This window comes from Centrocercus urophasianus, unplaced genomic scaffold (assembly GCF_019232065.1).
Source record: "Centrocercus urophasianus isolate 14NV4802_14NV808 unplaced genomic scaffold, USGS_Curo_1.0 seq_832, whole genome shotgun sequence".
Lineage (NCBI taxonomy): Eukaryota > Metazoa > Chordata > Aves > Galliformes > Phasianidae > Centrocercus > Centrocercus urophasianus.
The window spans coordinates 26,297-47,532 of record NW_024885458.1 but is presented as its reverse complement, the minus strand read 5'-3'; the positions used below and the strand labels follow the sequence as shown (position 1 = coordinate 47,532).

Here is a 21,236-nt window from a genome sequence, read left to right as displayed (position 1 = left end):
GGGTCAAACACCGCTGGGCTTCCCCGTACGGCCGTGTCCCGGCTCTGCGGACGTGACGGGCTGCAAACGCGCCCTGCTGGCACCCTGGGACAGCTCTGTCCTCGCTCCCAACTCTGATCCCTTCTCACGGTCCCCAACACTATGCCCTGGTCCCCGTCCCTCTCTGGGCACGTTGCCCCTCATGGTGCTGGGTTGGAGTTCTGCAGTGCCCCATAGCCTTCATAATTAGGCGAAAAACTCATCAGGGAAATGGGGCAGCTGGTACGTGGCAGGATGCCTGCTGGATGCCAGAAGACACCAGAGCACCGCAGGGTGCCCTTCACCCCAAAATGTTCCTTCCAGCAATGCCAGCAGGCAGCTTGCTGTTTTCCTGCTGGGAATGGCACTGCTGGGATGTGCTGTCCTGGGGGGACACGGAGCTGTGCAGCTGGCCGGATCCCGGTGCTGTGTTTCCCACCTCTGCTTACAGGGTGCAAAGTGCCGGGAATCCTGCTGTGGAGAGCAGCCGTTCACACCCACTCCAACAAGTGCCAAGGGCAGCCGGAGGTGCCAGGCAGTGGGGGAGGACTGGGCAGGTGACACAGCTGCTGTCCCCAAGGGCCACCCAGGTGTCCCCAGTAGGCACCGCCAGGATGTTGCTGCAAAGCAGTGAGACACGGGAAACCAACGTGAGCTCTGCAGGCAGTGGGGGGGTGGAGGTGGTGGTTCCGAGCCCCCTTTGAAGCCCCCATAAAAGGGTCCGGCATAAAGGGAAGAGAAAGTCAAAGGAACAAAGAGAGCAGCTAATCCCAGAGTGAGCAAACAGCCCCGTTTGCTCAGGGCCCAGCTGGGCACAAAGAGGCTGGGGAACAAGGGACGGAGCTGGGGGTGCCAGCAGGATGCTGTGAGCAGGCCCTGTGCTCCCCTCACCCCACCACAGGCAAAGATCTCAACCCCCTCCGGTCCTGTTTTACATTTGCAAATTGTCAATAAACATCCGTGGGCAAACAGAGCTCTCCATGCCCCACCATCCCACTCCCAGGAGCAGCCCAGGAAGGTGGTTGTGCTGCAGAGGGCAGCCGGCTGGGGGGCTGGCATGGTTTGCCCATTCTCCATATTCCACAGGCCCTGCACAGGGTTTGTCTAGTAGGGGACTGCCAGGATAAACTGTGCTGTGCCCACAACGACCATCAGCACTGTCACAGGCCTGCCCAGAGCTGCGGCCAACCATCTGCACCAAATGCTGCCCTGTCGCACTCCTTGCCCACTCCGCTGCCCGCATGGGGGGCACCAGGGGGGGCACCTCCCTCCATCCCCTGGGGTGGTGAAGGGGTTAATGCCAGGCGGTCGAGCCGCAGGTGGGCGCAAGAATGAAATTCCTTCTCGCCGTCCCGCGAAGTCTGGGCACAAATATTTGCCTGCATGTCCGGTGGGGGGGGGGGGGGAGACCACCATCGATTGCTCTGGGAGCGTGCTAATCCCCATGCCAAACAGGGCCCCCCCGTGGCCCACGCGCTCCCTGCCTTCTTCCCATAGGGATGAAGGGGATCTCTGTGGTCTTTGGGTACCCTGTGATGGGCCACTGGGAGTGGGCACAGCCCCGAGCATAGCGCATGAGGATATTTTGGGGTCTCTGCCCACATCCTGGCCCCCCCTTCCTCCACCACAAGGCAAGAAGGGACAGAGAGCCCCATCCATCCCCACCGCGCTGAGAACACGCAGTCCCTAATAAACTCCATGTGTCTGGAGACGAAAAGCAGCCGCTCCCCCAGCTGCACCCCCTCACCCCATACCTGCCACCCCCAAATACCCTCCGCCCCCAGACCCCCCTTGCCTTCGTCTGGGGCGGCCCAGCCCTGCGAGCCGCCCGCCAGTTGTGCAAATATTGCCGGAACGGCTGCAATCCCCATGTCCAACGTGAATTATGAGATATTTCCACCCATTACGACAGCACCCCCCTCCCCGCCGTGTATGTGCGAGGCCGGGGGGGGATTAGTCACGGGGCATGGCTTCGTTCTGCACAGAGCTTTGGGGAGGCCATAGTAAGTGAGGTGAGGGGGGCTCTTTTTGGAGACGGGGGTGTCTCTGTGGCTCCCCAGCTCCGGTTGGGTCTGGCCCCCGTTACTCATGGCATGGGGTGTCAAGGTGCCCGGAGGAGGATGGAAGCTGTGGGAAGGGGTTAGGGCGTGCGGTTTCGCTTCGACCCCATCCCTAGGGAGAAGAGGCTCCTTCCTGCCGCCCTGAGCCCGGCTCATGTTCAAAGCCTGAAGCAGACAGCAGCTAATAGGGACAGACAATAGGGAGCTGCATGGGGCGGCAGTGCTGGCACAGGCACCCCTAAGCCAGGCACGGCACCACTGGGCAGAGAGGGATGAGATGGTGGCCCCTCCGAGTGACCCCTCGTGGCCACATGGCCACAGAGCCCACACAGCCCACGCAGAGTCCACAGTGGAGTACCATCATCAGTGTGCCCACCCTGACGTGCTCCCGGCACCTACATGCCATGGGGCCGGGCACCTGCTCCTGCTTATGGGGTGGTACAGAGCAGCCGTGGCTGCCTGGCTCTGTCCCCATGCAGCTCCAGCTGCCCGCAGCCGGCAGCCCTGTCCCGCTGGGGCTGTGCCGGCGCCAGGCCCGGCTGCAGGGAGCCTCAGAGCCGCCTTTGTGCCGGGAGCTCCCAGTGCATGTGCGGGCGCCGGGAACCAGCTGGCGGCACCGGGACCCTTTCCCACCCCAAAAGCACAGAGACCCCTGGGGGGCACTTCCAGGACTTTCAGGACCGCCTGGGGCTGTGCGGTAGGGATGCCCGTGTGCGTCCTATCTCATCCCATGCCCGTTTCCTCCCAACCCATGTGCTCCTGTTGTAGCAGTGACGCCTCGCTACCCCCGTGCCCTCCCCATGCCTCAGTCTCTCCCATGCCAAGGCCAGGGCTCTCCCAGCTTTCCTTCCTTCCCGGGAAAGGGGAGGGAGCTTCCCCTGTTGCTTCCCCACATCCCCGCAGCGGAGCCAGGAGACTGTGACGAGCTCCGGGTGCGCGGAGCCAGCGGCAGATTCCTGGCACCGGCAGGGCGGCCGGCAGCCATCGCCCGCCTCCTCCTCCCCGCTCAGCCCTGCTCGCTCCCCGCCGTTCCCCCCAGGCTGCACCACGGCGGTGGGCACCAGGCGGTGACGCTGGCACGGCCACGCAGCCCCCGGCCCTCCCCTGTCACCGGATCCCAGGCCAACAGAGACAACGGGAGAGAGGAGCAGGGACAGGTCGGTGGCACTGACGGGGTGGGCATGGGAATGGGGTGCCACGCTGCCGGGCACAGCCCATTGCGAGCAGTACGGTGTTGCGCATGGAATGTCCGTGGTGTCCCAGCCGTGGAGGTGGCAATGGGATGTCCCGATGGGGAAACCCGGCTACCCCTTGCCGGGGCTTGCTCGTGCCAAGCGGGGTGGGGGAGGGCACAGGGATGGGGCATCTGGCAGCAGGGATATGGTGTGTGGGGTTGCAGCCCCCCTAGCCACTCGCTGTGCCTTGGGGAGGCCCAGGAGGAGCCTTCTGGGGAGGTAAGGGCCTGTTGTGCTCCAGCTGCGCCGTGTTTCCCTAGTTACACCGTGCAGCTGGCCGGCTGTTTGCACCGCCCAGAGTTGATTTTGGCAGCCCAGCGCTTCCCCCTCCTCCCCTGCACACCCGCCTGCCTCCCCACTGGTGGGGGGATCTAGCACCTCGTTCCCTCCCTGCTGCTGGGGGAGACACGGGTGGCACACACCACTCTCCCCTACTTGTGCCTTGCGCCTCAGTTTCCCCAGCTGGATCGTGCTCTCCCCAGGCCTTCCCATGGTGTCTGCTCCCTGCCCACCACCGCTGCTGCCCTCATCAGCCTGGGCACATGTGGGTGAAGACCAGAATCCGTGCTGGGTGCTGCTCCCATGCCCTCGGCCACAGCACCTCCCTGGGACCCCAGGTCTTGTTCTCATGCTTGTGGGAACGGTCCTGTGGTCCTGCTCTGGGATTGCCCTCTGCACTGGGATTTGGGGATGCCAAAGGCACATGTTGTGGGGTGCGTGAGTCTGACATCACATGGCACAGCGCAGATTTGGGGGGATGCTGAGGGGAGATGTTTCTTTTGTCCGAAGGGTGATCTTATGGTGTGGGGGAAATGAGGGCTTGCAGGGGCCTTATGTCCTGGGGCAGCGTGGGGAGGGATGTGGATTGGGGTGTACTCATTGTGTCCAGTGCACAGGAATACCCCAAGCCCCACGGAGGGGGGTGTGGTTCGGGTTCTGCATTGCCCCAGTGAGTGTTGTGTGGATGTGAGGGGATCCCCTGCATGCCAAGCTTGACCAGGGGCATGTGGGTGAAAGGATCCGGGGTCCAGTGGGAGCTCCATACCCAAGGTACTCCACGTCTGGGAGGGGACCAACGGTTCGGGGGGGTCCTAGAGATGCTCCATGCCAAGGGGTCCCCGTGGTGTTTCACAGACGGGGGTCTCCCTGGCATACCCATGGGCAGAGGTACCTTATTCTCTCAGGGCAGGGGCTCAGTGGCTGAAGGTGTCCCTTCGCCCGGTGGGCCGGGACCTCTTGGGGGGGGGGGAGCTCGGATCGCGGCGGGGGCGCGTCCCCCCGGCCGGCCGCTGCCTGCGCCTCATTAGCGGTCCTTTGTTTGCACAGGGCTCGCAGCTCCCGCTTGCCCATGCCGCCGCCTATAAAGCGGGGCCGGGGCCGGCGGCCGGGCAGAGGCGGTGGCAGCGGAGGCGGCAGGCAGCGCCCGGCCCCCCCTCCCCGCCCCCGGCCGCCCGGTTCCCCCGGTTCCCCGGCACCATGCGCACCGCCCTGCTGCTGCTCGCCCTGCTCGCCCTGCCCGCCCGCACCGCCCGCCCCAAGCTCGCCCTGCCCATCCGGCCCGACAGCGAGCCGCTGCCCCCCGGGGGGGCGGCAGGTAGGACCCCCTCCCTGCACCCCTTTCCCTTCGATCCCCCTTTCCGTGCACCCCCGCTGCATGCAACCCTTTTTCTTCCAACCCGTGCACCCTCTTTTCCTGCATCCCCGCCGTGCACCCCTTTTATGCCCCCCCAACTCCGTGGCCCCCCCCCCCCCCCCCCCCGCCTGCCCGTGCCGCCGTTCGGTCCCAATAACCGGGTCCGTACCCGACGGGGCGGTGCCGGACTCTGTCCGCCCCATCGGGGCTGCGGCAGGGGGGTGCCCGCGGCTCGGAGGTGACTTTTTTCTTGGGGGGGGTGTTCCGATGATGGGGTGGGAATTCATCTGCAGGTTGTGCCTTCGGGGGGCATTTCTATGCGCTGGAGGAGACGTGGCACCCCGACTTGGGGGAGCCCTTCGGGGTGATGCGCTGCGTGATCTGCCATTGCGAGACGGTGAGTGCCCTCCTCCCTCCCCCTGCCAGGAGAGGGGACCCCCCCACACACACATGAGGCCCTGCTGGGGAGGGGGGATCGCCCCTTCATTCAGTACCCCACCCCGAGGGAAAGGGCAGCGGGGATTCCTCCAGCCGGCCGCACACCTGGGTGCCCTCCAGCAGAGCAGGGTTAAAGGCTCATGCTTCATTCTCCTTCCTCCCCTCTTCGGGGACAGCCCTCTCCCTCCAGCAGCCCCTGGAGGCCGAGACTGGAGGGGCCAAGCACAGCTGGGCAGGGGAGTGGGGGCCGGGATTTGGCTGCCGTACAAACAGCTGGGGGCTGTGCAAGGTGTGCGGGGCCCAGGGGTTGTGCAGATGGGCTGAGGGGATCGGGGCTGTGCCAGGGGAGCACTGGTACCCACCGCTGTGCCATCTGCTGGGGCTGGGTGTTGGGATTAGCTGTATCTGTGGCAGAGTTTGGCATGATTTGGCACGGTTCTCACCATCTCAGCAGAGGAATCGCCGAGGGAAACCAGTGGGGAAAGTGAACTGCAAGAACATGAAGCAGGATTGCCCTGTTCCCACCTGCCCCCGTGCCACGCTGTTGCCCGGGCACTGCTGCCACACCTGTCCCAAAGGTGAGTGTGGTGCTATCACCCACTGCTGGAATCAGCCTGGGGACACTGGGCACCCCCCTGGAGGGGCTCCTTAGTGTCAGAGTTACCTGTGCCACAACCATCTCCCCTCTGTGTCCCCCTTGCCAGCATTGCCAGGACCCCTGGAGAAGAGCTCTGAGCCACCTTTCGACACCTTTGAGTACTTCCAGGACAAGGAGGATGAGATGGACAAGCCGTACAACGACCGCTCCTACCTCAGCTCCGAAGGTTTGGCACGCGACGATGCCCGCACAGGTGAGCGCAGGGAGGGAGAACAGCACAGGGCATCCTCATGCTCCTATAGTAATCACTGTCATCCCCCATAGAATTCGTGGCCCTGCTGACAAGTGGCCCGGAGCCGTGGCACCCCACATCCAGCGCGGTGGCCAAGGCTCGCTTCACCCTGCTGCGCTCCTACCTGCTCTTCTCCATCAGCTACGAGCGGTGAGCACAGCCTTGAAACCCTGAAACCTGGTGATGTGATGCCTCTTGTGCCTCAGTTTCCACTCTGCATGCCTTCAGTGCTATTGCAGCATTGTGTGGGTGGGGTGTGATTTTAGGAGGGGGGCTGTGGGTGCAGTGGGATGCAGGCACTGTGCCACCATATGGCCCAGCTCATGGGCACCGCCACGGGACTCCAAATCCATGCCTTCCCCGGGTGCCCACTGTCCGTCTCTCTCTCCCTCTCTCCTTCCCGCACGGGTTGCTTCTGCTCTTCCTCACTTCCAGGCCCCTTTGCATAGTAAAGTGGTGACTAATTTCCAGCTCCAACCAGGGGGAGCCAAACAGAGCTGAAAAAGCTCCTAATTTACAGCCAGGCCGAGTGCTCAGCTCCCCGCCGTCCTTCCCAAATGTGCACCTCCCCACACACGCAGTGCCAACCTGGGGACCCCTGGGTTCCAATGCCAGCTGGCACCCTGCTCCGTGTCCCCCATCCCCCGAGCACTGCGTGGGACCGGTGCCAGGCACGTGGGGAGGGGATCCCTGCTCAACCCCCGATGCCCGCAGGCTGGGCCGGCCGAGCCGGGTGCGTTTCAGCGACCCTGAGGGCACCGTGCTGTTTGAGCACCCAGTACAGAAGAGCGCAGCCCCTGAGGATGGCATGGTGAGAGGAGTGGGGAGGGCAGGGCGGGGGCACGGCGCACCAATGTCGGCACCCCTTGCCCAGCCCTGCTGTACCCACAGCTCTGTGGGATGTGGAGGACGGTGTCCAAAGCCAACATACAACTGCTGCGTGCTGAGCAGCTCCGCGTGTCCCTCATCACCCGTGCGCAGCCCTCTGGAGAGGTGCACGGGCACATCCTCAAGCACCGCGCGCTCTTTGCAGGTAAGATCCCCCTCCATGTACTTCCCACCCTGAGGGGGGTTCCCTTTGGGGTGCCCCTCATGTCCCTCTCCCTGCACAGAGACATTTGGTGCTATCCTGACCTCATCAGACCCCGCACATCTTGGGGCCGGGGGCATGGCCATGCTGACGCTGAGCGACACCGAGAACAACCTACACTTCATCCTCATGGCCCGTGGGCTGCTGGAGCCGGGCGCTGGGGGTGAGGACAGGCATGGGCTGCTGCAGGGCATGGCATCACCGGGGGAGGCTCAGGGGGTGCGTGGTGTGCAATTGGCTTGGGATGCGTGGGGTCAGGATGACCGTGTGCAGGGGAATTTGGGTTGTGCATTTGGGGCACAGAGTGTGTGGAGGTGCAGTGGGCTGGGACTGCATGGGGGGGGGTGGGAGGTTATGGTGTGGGGTTGTGCAAGAATTTGGAGCTGTAGAGGGGTGGGTTTGGGGAGCAGTGGGCACAGCCCCATGCCCAGCCACCCCTTGCAGCCCCAACCCCTCTGCCATGCCCAGAGTCCCCCTGGGTACCGCTGCGGGTCCGTATCCTGCACCAAGGCCAGACGCTTCGTGAGGTGCATGCCAACATCACTATGGAGGTACAGCCATCCCCATCCCCATTGCCCTGGGTATTCCAGCATCTCCCTCATCAGTGCCTTTACCCCCAGGACCCCGACTTTGCGGAGGTGCTGAGTGACCTGTCCACCCATGAGCTGCAGTGGTTGGCACAGGGGCAGCTCCGCATCGTGGCTGACACCGAGGGTCAGCACCCGCGCCAGCTGGAGGGCACCATTACTGCCCGCCGCAGCTGTGACAGTGAGCAGGGCACAGCGGGGTGTGGGAGTGACATTGCCCCCAGCCTGTCCTCACCCTTTTCTCTGCTCTCTGTGCCTGAGTGCAGCCATCCAAAGCGTGCTGTGCGGCGCAGACGCATTGCAGCCCACCAAGACGGGGGCGGTGGGCTCAGCCAAGCTGGCGCTGCATGAGAACGGCACGCTGGAATACCAGGTAATGGGGACAGGCGTGGCACCGGGCACAGCACTGCACCCCACTGGTCACCCTATTGCTGCCTGTCCATGCCCTGCCTGCAGGTGCGGGTGGTGGGCACAGCCAGCGAGGTGGTGGGGGTCACACTGGAGACCAAACCGCGGCGGAAGAACAAGAGGAACGTCCTCTTTGACATGACCCCCAGCTATAGGGACGGGCTGGTGAGTGCTGGTGACATGGCGCAAGGTTGGCACAGGCACAAGTGGGCACAACCCCATATGTGTGTTCTCCCCCCTTCATGCCAGGCTCAGGGAGTGTGGCACAGCCCCAGTGCCCGCGATGCGCACATGCTGCTGCAGAACGAGCTCTTCCTCAACGTGGCCACCAAGGATTGGGTAGAGGGTGAGCTGAGGGGCCAGGTCATCTCCCTGCCCTACAGTGGGCTCTTGGCACGCTACACAGGTACATGGGGGGAGGTGGGGGGTGGCAGGGCACAGCGGTGCAGCCCTTCACCCATCACCTCCCACCGCCCCTCTCTGTGTACAGAGATGCCAGTGCCGTTGGCGGGGCAGCTGGTATCCCCCGCAGTGAGCAGCGGGGCCGGGGGCCATGCATGGCTGTCGCTGGATGAGCACTGCCACCTGCACTACGAGATTGTGGTGGCGGGGCTGGGCCGCCCAGCTGATGGCACAGTCAGCGCCCAGCTGCACGGTGTGGCCGAGCTGGGCGAGATGGGCTCACGGCCACACCTGCACAAGCGGATGCTCAAGGGGTTCTATGGCACTGAGGTGAGGAGGGCTCACAGCAGCTACACCACAGTGTCACCACAGGTCTCAGGACTGTCCCCACATCCCCTTGTCCCCCTCACCCTACAGGCTCAGGGGGTGGTGAAGGACCTGGACGCTGAGCTTCTGCAGCACCTAGCACAGGGCACTGCGTTCCTGCAAGTCAGCACCAAGGCACACCCACGTGGGGAGATGCGGGGATGGGTATGTGGTCCTGACACATCCCCAGGGGTTGGCACTGGGAAGGGCATAGCGTGGGGACACGTATGCCCACAGCTATGTGCTCCACCAGCCATGGTGCCACGGTGCCACCAGCCATGAGCACACCTAAGTGGGATGCCCAGCCGGGTGCCCATGGTCCCAACCTACTGCTGCCCTCCAGGTGCACATCCCCAACCGCTGCCAGGCAGGAGGGGCCCGCCTGTCCACCGGGGAGGCTGGGCTCTCAGAGGGCCCCAAAAGCAGGGATGTAGAACAGCTGAAAAAGGACCCCAACTCCTGCTTCTTCGAGGGGCAGCACCGTGCACATGGCACCCGCTGGGCACCTGACTACGACAAGAAGTGCTCCATCTGCAGCTGCCAGGTATGGGGTTATAGGGCTGATCTGGGGGTGGATCCATTGATGATGGATCCTTCAATGAGCAATGTGACTGCTATTCCCAGAAGCGCACAGTGATCTGCGATCCCATCCTGTGCCAGCCCCTCAACTGTACCCGCCAGGTGCACCCTGAGGAGCTGTGCTGCCCCGTCTGTGAAGGTGTGGGGGCACAGGGAGCTCCTGGGGGGGGGTGTGGGGCAGAAAGAGGGGGCTGTGGGCAGTATCTCTATGGGTACAAGGTGGGGGTCCCACTCTGGTACCCTGAGCATGCCCTTCCTGATCCCTGTAGAGAAGAAGATGGAGCAGGAGCAGCTGAAGCTGGAACGGGCACGGGACAGCAGTGAGGGTGAGTCCCCTGGGCACAGGCTGAGGGCACCACAGCCATCACATGGACGCCGTGCCCACCTCCTCCACTTTCAGGCTGCTACTTTGATGGGGACAAGACGTGGCGAGGCTCTGGCACCCGCTGGCACCCCGTCGTGCCACCGTTCGGCCTCATCAAATGTGCCATCTGCACCTGCAAGGTGAGTCTTGGGGGTCTCAAAGCAGGGGAGCTCCAGTGCCCCCCTGAGTCCTGTGCACGCTCCCCACAGGGCACCACGGGTGAAGTGCACTGTGAGAAGGTGCAGTGCCCACGCCTCACCTGTGCCAACCCTGTGCGCGTCAGCCCCTCCGACTGCTGCAAGCAGTGCCCAGGTATGTACACCCTGCTTCCCCCTTGTCCACTGCTCCTCCCACACCCTGTGGGCATGCAGTCTCCCTGTGCCCTCTCCACAGCCCCTGAGAAGAGTGTCCCTGAGCTGACCGATGGCATGCAGGCAGACGGACCCCGTGCGTGCCGCTTTGGGCGCCGCTGGTACCTCAACAATGAGAGCTGGCACCCCTCGGTGCCACCCTTTGGGGAGATGAAGTGCATCCTGTGCTGGTGTGTGGTGAGTGTGCTGGGAATGTGGAGATGCCCTTTGCCACCCCAAGTGCTTTAGGGACAGGCAGGCACAGAGCTGGGCTGGCGGTGCAGGTACCCCTGTGTCCCAGCCCTGCTTGTGCCCTACAGTCAGGAGAGACGCACTGCCAGCGCCAGGAGTGCCCGCCAGGTGCCTGTGCCAGCCCCAGCAGGAGGGACAACCCCTGCTGTGCCAAGTGTCGCGGTGAGTGGGTGCTGCTGAACTCGGGTACCCGTCAGCACACTGTGCATTTCTGCACCCCTTCGGGGACCATCACGCACCTGCACACCCTCCATGCCTTCATTTCACCCCATTTTCCCTCCACAGCCCTGGATGCACCCCCAGAAAAGATGCACGAAGCCACAGCAGAGTCATGGAGCCACTGAGCAGTGAGCGCAGCTTGAGAGCGCAGCGATGCCGGATGGCCCTACAGAGCCCCATCGCCCCCCCCCCACGGCTGGGCACGGGGCACAGAGGAGCAGGGATGGGGAAGGCACCCCCTCTGGGCACGGCTGCAGTGCTGAGCCACCCTAGCAGCCAGCAGCAGGGCTGGGGGAGCCAGGACACTCTGCACTCGCACTCACGAGCTCCCGGCTGGTGGGCGCAGCAGGCATCGTGCCCGCTTTGTACATAGTGTAAAATCCCTCTCACCCCCGTTTCGCTGTGCCCACCCCAGTTCGTCTGGACTTGGTGTGTAATTTATAGGGACGGGGGTCCCAAATGTATTTATTAAAGACAGAGATATTGCCCACTGCTCTCCTCTGTATCACACATTCATGGGTGCTGGTGCTGCTGGTTTTGGGGACATGCAGGTCATGTGGCTGGGTACATAGGGTCTTGGAGGCATAGGGATTCTACACGGAATGGAGGGCTGCAGGGTGGCACAAGAGGGGTTGGAGCAGGGCTGGGGTGGCCCTAATCAGTGCCCATGGTCAAAGATGTAATGCCAGAGTGGATACAGTGCTCTGAGCCCAGCACCCCTGTTATGGCAAAGGTGCCAGGGTTGGGATCTAAGTCAGGCAAAGTAACACTGGGCTCTGTTGGGATGGCACTGGATGCGCTGGCACAATGATGCTGGGCAGCATTAGTATATACTGGGACACTGGGTTGCACCGGTACTTGTCTTGACACCAGGGACTGGCACCAGAGCATTAGGAGGATGGCATGGTGGCATTTAGGGTGGGCATGAAGTCCTTGGTGCAGCTGAAGTGTCCCAGCCCCTGCGCATGTGCCCATATGGTGCCGTGGCCAGCAGGGGGGCAGCGCCAGTGGTGACCTTGCAGCCAGTGGCCCACTGGCAGCAGCACTCGTGTCCTGGCATAGGGCTCCTTCCGGATGCGTGGGGCAGTGCCAGGAGCTGACGCATGAGGAGGGGACTCAGTGCCCAGGGAAACAATAAATGGGGAGTTCACATATCGCCTGCCCGCCGCAAACTGGTTCACGGCCGGCGATGAACCCTCCCAGGGTGGTGCAGGGCAAACCTCAACCCCGTCCCTGGCCATTGTCATCCACCCTTGGGGGTGCCAACGTCAACGCGGAGGGTGGCACCTGGGCAGCACAAACCAGCGCGTTCCTGGTCCCACATCATCAGCCCGGCAGTGCCACAGTTCCATCGTGGCTGAGCGTGTCATGCTGTGCAGCCAGGGAGAGGGCAAGCTCAGTCCTTCCAACTGCCCCAGTAGCTCCAGAGCCCTTTGAGGTGGTGAGATGGAGACGCCAGCGGCTCTGGAGGGAGAGCAGCCATTGTGCCACACTGCAGTGCTTCGCCCCAGGAGTAGCGGTGCCAAGCTGTGCTCCTGCGTCCCGGCGGAGAGGACTGAGCCTCTGCTACCCGGCAGTGAAGAGCGTGTTCTGGGCACCCATTCTGATGCTGGCAGTGCCACGGTAAGAACGTTCTTCAGGCACCTCCGATGGGTCCTCGCGGTGCTGGGGTGTCCACAACCTGTGCGCATCCCCGGTTCCTGTTTCCTTGCTGGCGGTGCCAAGACATTGGGCTCTCCTCTCCCCAACCCTGACCCTGCGGCTGGGCGTGGGCACGGTGCTTTCTGCTCAAACCCCAACCCCTGCAATAAAGCTGCTGCCAGACCCCACCATGTGCCCGTGAAAGGAAACACGTGTCCCCAGGGCCACCGCGGCCAGAGGGCTCTGAGCGACCCCCGCCCCGCGTCCCCTCGGTCCGTGCCGGGCTGCCCGGTGCCGGTGCCGGGTGCCGCCGTCGGAGCGGCGGAGGCGGAGCGCGGCCGGGCCCTCCCCCGGCCAATGCCCCGGGTCCGCCCCGCACGGCGCCGGGAGGAGTTGCTGCTGCCGCGGGCACCGGCACCGGCACGGCCAGGAGCACCGGGAGCACCGGGAGCGCCATGGCCTCCGCCGAGAGCGCGGAGCAGCGGGCGCTGCAGTACGAGCAGACCCTGGTGAGTTCGGTCGGGACCGGGCACCGGGAGCACCGGGCACGGCGGGGGGCACCGGGCACTGCAGCACGTCGCGGGGAGTGGGGCGGTTTTGGGTGATACTCCCTCTCCAGGAGCTCTGTGAAGGAGCAGCGCCCATGACGCCTGCTTCATCCCACCATGTCCTCCGAGCCTTGAGGGCTGTCTCCATCTGGGGGCCGCTGGGGGACGCTCGGTGCCGCCCCGCAGCCCCACAGCAATAGGGAAACCCATCGGAGCCCCCAGCCTCGTGGTGGGACCCTCGAGCACACCTTTCCCCAGCAGCGTGCCCTCAGCTCCGAGCAGTGTGACCCCCATAAGTACCCCACACCACCCAGGCACCCTTTACCCTCCATGCTATGCCCGGCCCCAGCTTTCTGTCCCCAAGATAGCATATCTCCCCCGCCTGCAACCTTAGCCCCATGTTTACAACTGTCACCTTCCGGGCCTCCCTGCTGGCATCTCAGGCTGTCCTCCTTGCCCGCTGTGCCCACAGTCCCTCTGTTGCCCACAGCCCTCTGACATTGCGGGCAAAGGTACTTCTCCATGGTCTGTTTGGGCCGGTGCCCGGCGCGGCACAGTAAACGGGTACTTTGCCCTGGCAAAGGCCATCAGGCAGGGCAGGGAAGGGGCTGAGCACTGCTGGGCACCCACAGCTGTAGGGTTTGCATAGCCTTGAGCAGGGCATCCCCAGCCAGCACATGGCACCAAGGCCCTGTGTGCCGGGTGCCCTCTGCATCTTCTTCCTGAACACGCTTACCGCAGGAGGGCAGAGGCACAAGGCTGGCATCAGGGCAGCCCTGTGGTGCCAGCAGACTTTGCCCTCCCACCTGCGGTCAGGGAGGTACCCACACCTCGGGGTGCCCATCCCCATGGCCTCGGGGCTCCTGCCGCCCACGTGGGCGAGGCTGGGTATGGGCACCCATCCCGCAGCCTCGTGCTTGGCTTCCAAAAGCCACCCCTGTGCCAAGCAGGAGGGCGGGTGCCCTCCCCAGTGCCACCAGCTCCTGCCAGGCTTGGGCTCCGGCCGCAGTCTGCATGGGACAGGTGCCCATGGGAACCACCTGGTGCTAAGGGTGCCTGGGGTCCCTGCTACCCCCTGTGCCCCCCATGTGCCAAAGGGCCTCCAGTGAGGAAGATTAAGCTTGACAAACTGCCCTTGTTCACTGTGGAGCCGATTAGATCCCAGCTAAGACGGGCAGCGTGACACAGACCCCCCTGGCCTCTCCATCTGCCCAAGAGCTGGGGTCCCTGCTCCCCATGTTCCCCACCTTTAAAACTCCCCATGAGCACTTTCTGGGGGGATGTCAACTGGCACCATGAGCCAAGGCTGTGGGCACTGCTGCTAGGGTGCTCAGTGCCCCATCTACCGTGGGATAGGGTGGCTTGGGGACACGGCAGTACCGATGCCAGCAGCCGTACCGCACACCACATCACCCAGGCACAGCAGGCACCACTGCCTGGCACAGCTCAGGGGCACAGCACAGCAGATCCCAAATACGCAGTCCCAAAATACAGACCTCATCCTGTGCCCACGTCCCTGCTTGCCCCCCGCCAGCCCCCCCGCCCCGTGCCCGCTCCCTGCCTGCCCGGCACTGTGATTGTTCAGCTGCTTCGCGGCGGAGGCCGGAGTCCCGGGGCTGTTTGTGTTTCAAAAGGCCTTTGTGGAAAAATAACCCGAGCAGGAGGAGGAGGAGGAATAGAAGGAGGTGGAGGAGGAGGAAGGCAGAATGGACTGCTGGCCCTCACTGACAGCTGGGCTCTGCTATGGGGTTTGCAGCACGGTGTGGCACAGCCCCTTTCCTCTTTTTAAGCACGGTTGGTGCGTTTGGGGGCTAATGGGGTTATAACCCCCCCCCCCGCCAGGTTGGATCCCTTCCAGCTCCAGCTATAGGGGCATTCTGCTGGGAACCCATGGGGCAATGTGCCAGCCCTCCAGCAGGGGATACGGGGGACTCTCAGCCTGGGGTGCCCCCATCCTGAACAAGGGGAGCTATAGGGCTGGGGGGAGGCAGGCACTTGGCAGAACAACAGAACTCCTGGGGTGCAGAGCCGTTTGTTCTTCCAGAGGAAACAAGCTTCGCCCGAAGGGAGCCTTTGAACACCAAGTGCCGTGCAGGGCTGGGGTCCTCCTCTGGCATGCGATGCTGAATGCAGCCCCTGAGGAGGCTGAGCTGCAGCCCCCAGCACATTTCCATAGAGCCGTGCACAAGTTTTGGGGTTGGTGATGGACACGGCTGTGCCCTCCCTCTCCCCTCCCAGGGCCGAACCTAACCCAGGTATCAGACAGCAGAGAATCCACCTGGCGCCACACTGGCTGCATTCTGCTCCTGGCCGGAGGGATCTGGGCAATGCCCCACGAGAAATTCACCTTTATGCCATCCCTGCTTGAGCCAGCACGTGCCAAGCACAATGCCCACCCGTGCCACAGCCCCTCCTCTGGGCACTGTGCCGGGACAGGGGCTGTGGGGCAGCCACGTGCGGCACAGCGGGCAGGCATGCATCGGCATGAGGCTCACGTCGCCCCAACGTGGGAGCTTGGCAAGGGCCCCCGTGGCCCTAAAGCCTCCCTTTGTGCCCAGCCAACCTCTAGCGCTTGGCATTCAGGTCATGGCGGGGGGAGCAAGGCGGAAACCAAGCAACCAAGCCCTTGGCAGTGCCCCCAGTGCGGGACCAGTGCTCCCAGCTCGGCAGGGAGGAAGGGCACAATGAGCACAGGGGGCAGTGCCAGGGGCCAGGACACGTGCCATATGCCACCCGAGTGGCCACAGTGTCCCTGTGTGCCTCACGCCCTAAGTGTCGATGCCCAATTTTTTGTGGAGCTAAGAGTGCGCCCTGCCCTATTCTGCTCTCATGGGCTCAGCTTGGAACATATGTGCCCACCTTGGGGGGATCCCAGCCCGTGTAACAGCACCAAAATGAGACACAACTCCCAATATTGGGCCTCAGAGAAGCTCCCTGCCAGCCTGGCTGTGTTCCTGACACCGGATGCCTTCACCGACCCACTGCAGCCCAATCTATGGCTGGAGCACCTGGGCAGGGCCGGGGACTGGTACCAGTGGGGCCAGGCACTGTGCTGGGTGCGTGGATGAAACAATTGCTATTGATCCCCACCCCGGCGCTGGCACTGTGTCCACTGCTTCCCTGCCTCAGGTTCCCCACCTGCAGCCCAGAAGCCTGTGCCAACCCCCTGATTCCCCTTCCCACTCTTTTTCCCCCAGATGTATGGCCGCTACACACAGGACCTGGGCACCTTCGCCAAGGATGAGGCAGCCCGGCTGCGGCTGAAACAGGAGCATGAGGACAGTGGCACCCTACGGCCGCGCCGCCCCTCTGAGCTGCTGGAGTACAGCCAGGGACGCTGTGCCCCCTGCTGTGGTAAGGGTGATGGGGACGTATCGGGGGGGACACCGACCCCCTGGCACAGTGGCCAGGCAGCTACATGCTCTTCTGGGCACCACTGCCCGCCCAGCTGCCGCCACTGCGGGTAGGGTTTCTCCTGCTGTCATGGGACACTGGCGCCGAGGACAATGCCACCTGCGGGGACACAATGGCCCAAAATAACCGGGCGGCAGCAGTAGGGACGGGGCCCTCTGGCAGCTCAGCTTGGGGCTGTGCCAAGGGACGGCACTCGGGCGTGTTGTGCTGTGCTGCTCTGCCCGTCCCCGGCGCTAAGCCTGTGCTGTGCCTGCAGGCTGTGCCGTGCGGTGCCAGAGGTTCTTCATCGCCAGGGTGGGCGAGGACTGGGTTTTCCTCATCCTCCTGGGGTTGGTCATGGCACTGGTGAGCTGGGCCATGGACTTTGCCATCGCCACCTGCCTCCAAGGTGAGTGGGCAGTGATGGGTGATGGGCATCCCAGGACAACAGCACATCCCCTGCTGCCCGCAACTCGCTGTGCCCATAGCTCAGAAGTGGATGTATGGGGGCCTGGACACCAATGTGATGCTGCAGTATCTGGCCTGGGTCACCTACCCCACTGTGCTCATCACCTTCTCAGCTGGCTTCACCCAGATCCTCGCTCCACAGGCTGTAGGTAAGTTGCATGCGTCCTAATGGGGTCTTCGCTCCCTGGTGCTGTGTGTTGTGAACAATCTGGGTGACCTAGACTATGGGGCTGGGGTCTTCCAAGATCCAAGGGATGGTCTTTATAAGGTCTCTCAGGGGTGTGGGATTGAGGTCCTTGCAGGGCTATGGGTTGGGGTGTCCCATCATGGTCTGGGGATGTTCCCAGGGGTCCTACCTGCACTGTGAGAAAGGCTTCACGTGGGTCCCTATGACAGTGTATCAGGGAGCACCCCAGGTCTACAGAACCAGGGCTTTCCCCATGGCTGTGGGTCAGGACTATCTCCATGCTGCCAGGCTCAGGGATCCCTGAGATGAAGACTATCCTGCGGGGTGTCATCCTGAAGGAGTATCTCACCTTGAAGACCTTCGTGGCCAAGGTGATTGGGCTGACGTGTGCCCTGGGTAGCGGCATGCCCCTGGGCAAGGAGGTGAGGGCACTTCCCATGGCTGGAGCAGGCAGTATGCTGGGTGGGGGGCACCAACGTCAGCCCCCACTGCTGTCCCCACAGGGTCCCTTTGTCCATATTGCCAGCATGTGTGCAGCCCTGCTCAGCCGCTTCCTCTCCTTCTTTGGGGGCATCTATGAGGTGAGTGAGTATGGATAGCATCTGGGGAACTCCAGCAGTGCTGGGACTGATTCAGCCTATGCTCACCTGCAGAACGAGGCAAGGAACACTGAAATGCTTGCAGCTGCCTGTGCTGTCGGTGTCGGCTGCTGCTTCGCTGCCCCCATTGGAGGTAGGGACCCCCCAGCCCATACCCCTTGCTCTCAGAAAGGTCAGCAGGATCCCACCCAGAGTACCAGGCAGAGGACAGGGACCCACCTGACTGGGCACAGCAGAGGCAGCACCACTAGTTGGGGTGACCACAGGGCAGAGGATAAAGGGAGAAGCAGGCACCATCCTCCTAGAGGTGTAACATCTCATCTCGTCCTCTCCCCCACTGCACTGCGCTGCACTCCAGGGAGCTCCCCACTCTGGCCCTGCTGAGCCCTGCCCATAGGTTTGTGCTGTCTGACTCTTTCCTTGTCCTGTGTGTGCTGAGCTGCCCCATCCATCCATCTGTCTATCCATATGTGTGTGCCCAACGCCATCTGTCTCCCCTTACCCATGACTTCCCACATCCCTGCACTGCCCTCTCGCTCGCACAGACAGCTGTGCACTTTGCTGAAGAAGCCCCGAATTGCAGCATGGCCATGGGGCTCTGGGTGGACAGCATGCCAGGCACTTGGGCTCTGCCTGCCTTTCTCCTCTCTTCCCTCTCGTCCTTCCTCCCACTGCCAGGCGTGCTGTTCAGCATTGAGGTCACCTCCACCTTCTTTGCTGTCCGCAACTATTGGCGTGGTTTCTTTGCCGCCACCTTCAGCGCCTTCATCTTCCGTGTGCTGGCTGTCTGGATCAAAGATGAAGGTACCCCCGTGGAATGGGAGGCTGGGGACACCAGGGTGCCCCCACCCAGCCCCGCTCACACCCACCATGCCCCCAGAAACCATCACAGCGCTCTTCAAAACCCGCTTCCGCCTCGACTTCCCCTTTGACCTGCAGGAACTGCCTGCCTTTGCCGTCATTGGGTGAGTGTGTCTGCCCCATCCCATGTCTCCATCCCACACCCGTGTGGTGGACATGAGCACTCAGCCTCGACCTCTGCCCAGGATCGCCAGCGGTTTCGGTGGTGCTCTCTTTGTCTACCTCAACCGCAAGATTGTGCAGTGCATGCGCCGACAGAAGGCCATCAATCGCTTCTTGATGAAGAAGTAGGTGCCCAGTGGTCCCTACCATCATGGGAGCAACTGTCCCCTCTGGGATGGCAGGGATGGGATTGCACCAGTGTCACCACCTCCATGCCACCCTGCCAGGCGCCTGCTGTTCCCTGCCCTGGTGACACTTCTCATCTCCACATTGACCTTCCCACCCGGCTTTGGGCAGTTCATGGCTGGACAGGTAGCTATGGTGTGGCTATGGAGCAGTGCACCGGTCCTTCGGGCCACCAGGACCCAAGCTCACTTTTTTGTCCCCAGCTCACTCAGAAGGACACGCTGGTGACGTTGTTTGACAACCGGACGTGGGCCAAGCAGGAGCCCAGTGATGAATTTGAGTACATGGGCATCCTGGAGGCCTGGCGACATCCCCGCTCCAACGTCTTCATCACCCTCGTTGTCTTCATCCTCATGAAGGTGGGTACATCCTCCCGCATGCCACCAGGGAGGTGCTGGATGGGAGCCACCAAGGTGCTCCTGGGAGACAGTGGGTGGCTGCTCCTGTGGCCACCAACGTGGTGGCTGGGTGCCACGAATATGCTGTCAAGGAGATCTTGGCAGAGAGCAGCTGGGGTGCCACCAGAGAGTGCTGGCGGGGTGCCCCTGGCGTGGTGCCATGCCAGCTTCCTGCTCTAGGGCTGGTGCTGGAGGAGAGCCAGCCCAAGGGGATGGCAATTAACATGTGCTCATATCCCCCATGCAGTTCTGGATGTCAGCCCTGGCTACCACCATCCCTGTGCCCTGTGGGGCTTTCATGCCGGTCTTCGTCATTGGTGAGGGACAGGGTCACCTGATGTCTCCTGGTGGAGGGACATGGCGCAGGTGTAGGAATGGGGTTGGGACCTGGGAGAGGCCCATGGCCTCCACAGTCTCCCTCTGTGGGCAGGGGCAGCCTTTGGGCGGCTGGTTGGGGAGAGCATGGCAGCCTGGTTCCCTGATGGGATCCACACCGACAGCAACACCTACCGCATCGTGCCAGGGGGCTACGCCGTGGTAGGTAAGCACAGCACCCTTCCCATCCCCATCCCATCCCATCCCTACTTGATCCTTCCCAACCCCCTCCCAGAGAGCTGCTGGTGTCCCTGAGTGCCTCCCATCAATGGGATTGTCCTAAGGATGTCCCTAGGATGTGGGACACAGCCCCATGAGACAGCTGCCCATGTCTCCTGGGGCTGGCAGGGGCAGCCGCACTGTCGGGTGCTGTTACCCACACTGTGTCCACCGCCGTCATCGTCTTCGAGCTGACGGGGCAAATCTCGCACATCCTGCCCGTTATGATTGCTGTCATCCTGGCCAACGCGGTGGCCCAGAGCCTCCAGCCCTCCCTCTACGACAGCATCATCCGCATCAAGAAGCTGCCCTACCTCCCTGAGCTGGGCTGGGGGCACCATGAGTGAGTGTCCCCACATCCCCAACCACAAGCGCTCTGTGGCAACGTGCTGAGGGCATTTCCCCGGGCAGGAAATACAACATGCGGGTGGAGGACATCATGGTGCGGGATGTCCCCTACGTCTCTCTCAACTGCAAGTACCGGGACCTGCAGCATGTGCTGCAGAGCACCAAGATGAAGAGCTTGGCACTGGTGGATTCAGCAGGTAAGAGGCACATGGAAGCTTCTCCATCTTTCCACAATGTCCCTGCAGTGCTGTTTCTTGCAACGTGTCCCCTCTCGGTCACAGAGTCCATGATCCTGCTGGGCTCCATTGAAAGGGCACAGGTGGGGGCCCTGTTGGGCCACCAGCTGCATCCCCAGCGCCGGCTCCAGGCCCTGAGGCAGAAGGCATGGGCGAGCGCTGATGACGGGCGCCGGTTTTCCGAAGCCAGCGTCTGCTTCCATGTGAGGGACCGCCCTCGGGTCCCCCCATCAAGGTGTCTTTGCCTCCCTGACCCCATCCCTTCCCTCCCACAGATCAGCACTGAAGCTTCCTCCTTCACTCCCACACGCAGCGGATCCCGCAAGCCCCTAAAGCCAGCATTGAAGCGGGTGCCCAGCGTCCCTGCCGACGGCCCCCCAGGTGACTCAGCACCCCACAGCCCCCCTGGGAGCCCGCTGCCCCACGCTGACCCCTCTGCTTCCTGCAGCCAGTGCCACCGACAGCTCCAGCATCGCCCTCAAGAGCCTCTTCTGTGCCAACAGTGCTGCAGAGCCTGCTGAGGTGAGCACCCGTCCCTGCTTGTCCTCGACTACTCCCATCCCATGCCTCTCCATCCCTTCTCCAGGCCCTTCCTATCCCTATTTAACCCTTACCATCCTGATCACCATCTCTCTCCCCTGCCTGACCCTGCCTGTCCTTTTCCATCCACGGTTGACCCTTTCCATCCCATCCCATCCCATCCCATCCCATCCCATCCCATCCC

General features: G+C 63.1%; 2 protein-coding genes across 7 annotated transcripts in view; both read left to right on the top strand.

Moving 5' to 3' along the window:
- Positions 1–2,756: 2,756 nt before the first annotated feature.
- Positions 2,757–11,381, top strand: CHRD (chordin). 3 transcript variants are annotated; one of them, XM_042838542.1, is made up of 25 exons: positions 2,757–3,235; positions 3,796–4,026; positions 4,640–4,907; positions 5,240–5,343; positions 5,836–5,962; positions 6,089–6,235; positions 6,307–6,424; positions 6,989–7,085; positions 7,166–7,307; positions 7,387–7,527; positions 7,833–7,915; positions 7,985–8,132; positions 8,218–8,324; positions 8,408–8,524; positions 8,609–8,765; positions 8,850–9,091; positions 9,179–9,292; positions 9,471–9,671; positions 9,752–9,845; positions 9,976–10,032; positions 10,107–10,210; positions 10,280–10,382; positions 10,464–10,618; positions 10,741–10,834; positions 10,958–11,381. In XM_042838542.1, exons 1-25 carry the CDS (start codon positions 2,879–2,881, stop codon positions 11,014–11,016), a joined length of 3,567 nt encoding a protein of 1,188 aa, XP_042694476.1. In that variant the 5' UTR covers positions 2,757–2,878; the 3' UTR covers positions 11,017–11,381. The 3 variants fall into 3 exon arrangements, with proteins under 3 accessions (XP_042694476.1, XP_042694478.1, XP_042694477.1); XM_042838544.1 differs by lacking the exons at positions 2,757–3,235; positions 4,640–4,907 and having other exon boundaries at positions 3,947–4,026; positions 5,839–5,962; positions 10,280–10,618; XM_042838543.1 differs by lacking the exons at positions 2,757–3,235; positions 4,640–4,907 and having other exon boundaries at positions 3,947–4,026; positions 10,280–10,618.
- An 839-nt stretch (positions 11,382–12,220) lies between these two features.
- Positions 12,221–21,236, top strand: part of CLCN2 (chloride voltage-gated channel 2) — a 10,713-nt gene continuing 1,697 nt past the window's right edge. The window contains exons 1-19 of one of the 4 annotated variants that reach the window (XM_042838546.1): positions 12,221–12,514; positions 16,278–16,434; positions 16,751–16,882; positions 16,962–17,090; positions 17,417–17,550; positions 17,632–17,709; positions 17,782–17,860; positions 18,406–18,531; positions 18,608–18,692; positions 18,774–18,875; positions 18,978–19,062; positions 19,140–19,295; positions 19,582–19,651; positions 19,765–19,871; positions 20,120–20,271; positions 20,340–20,473; positions 20,558–20,715; positions 20,788–20,893; positions 20,961–21,034. In XM_042838546.1, coding sequence (XP_042694480.1) covers positions 12,338–12,514; positions 16,278–16,434; positions 16,751–16,882; positions 16,962–17,090; positions 17,417–17,550; positions 17,632–17,709; positions 17,782–17,860; positions 18,406–18,531; positions 18,608–18,692; positions 18,774–18,875; positions 18,978–19,062; positions 19,140–19,295; positions 19,582–19,651; positions 19,765–19,871; positions 20,120–20,271; positions 20,340–20,473; positions 20,558–20,715; positions 20,788–20,893; positions 20,961–21,034 — 2,241 coding nt within the window. In that variant the 5' untranslated portion in view covers positions 12,221–12,337. Of the gene's footprint in view, positions 12,515–12,943; positions 13,042–16,277; positions 16,435–16,750; positions 16,883–16,961; positions 17,091–17,416; positions 17,551–17,631; positions 17,710–17,781; positions 17,861–18,405; positions 18,532–18,607; positions 18,693–18,773; positions 18,876–18,977; positions 19,063–19,139; positions 19,296–19,581; positions 19,652–19,764; positions 19,876–20,057; positions 20,272–20,339; positions 20,474–20,557; positions 20,716–20,787; positions 20,894–20,960; positions 21,035–21,236 lie in introns of those variants that run through there. The other 3 variants (XM_042838545.1, XM_042838547.1, XM_042838548.1) reach the window with 3 other exon arrangements.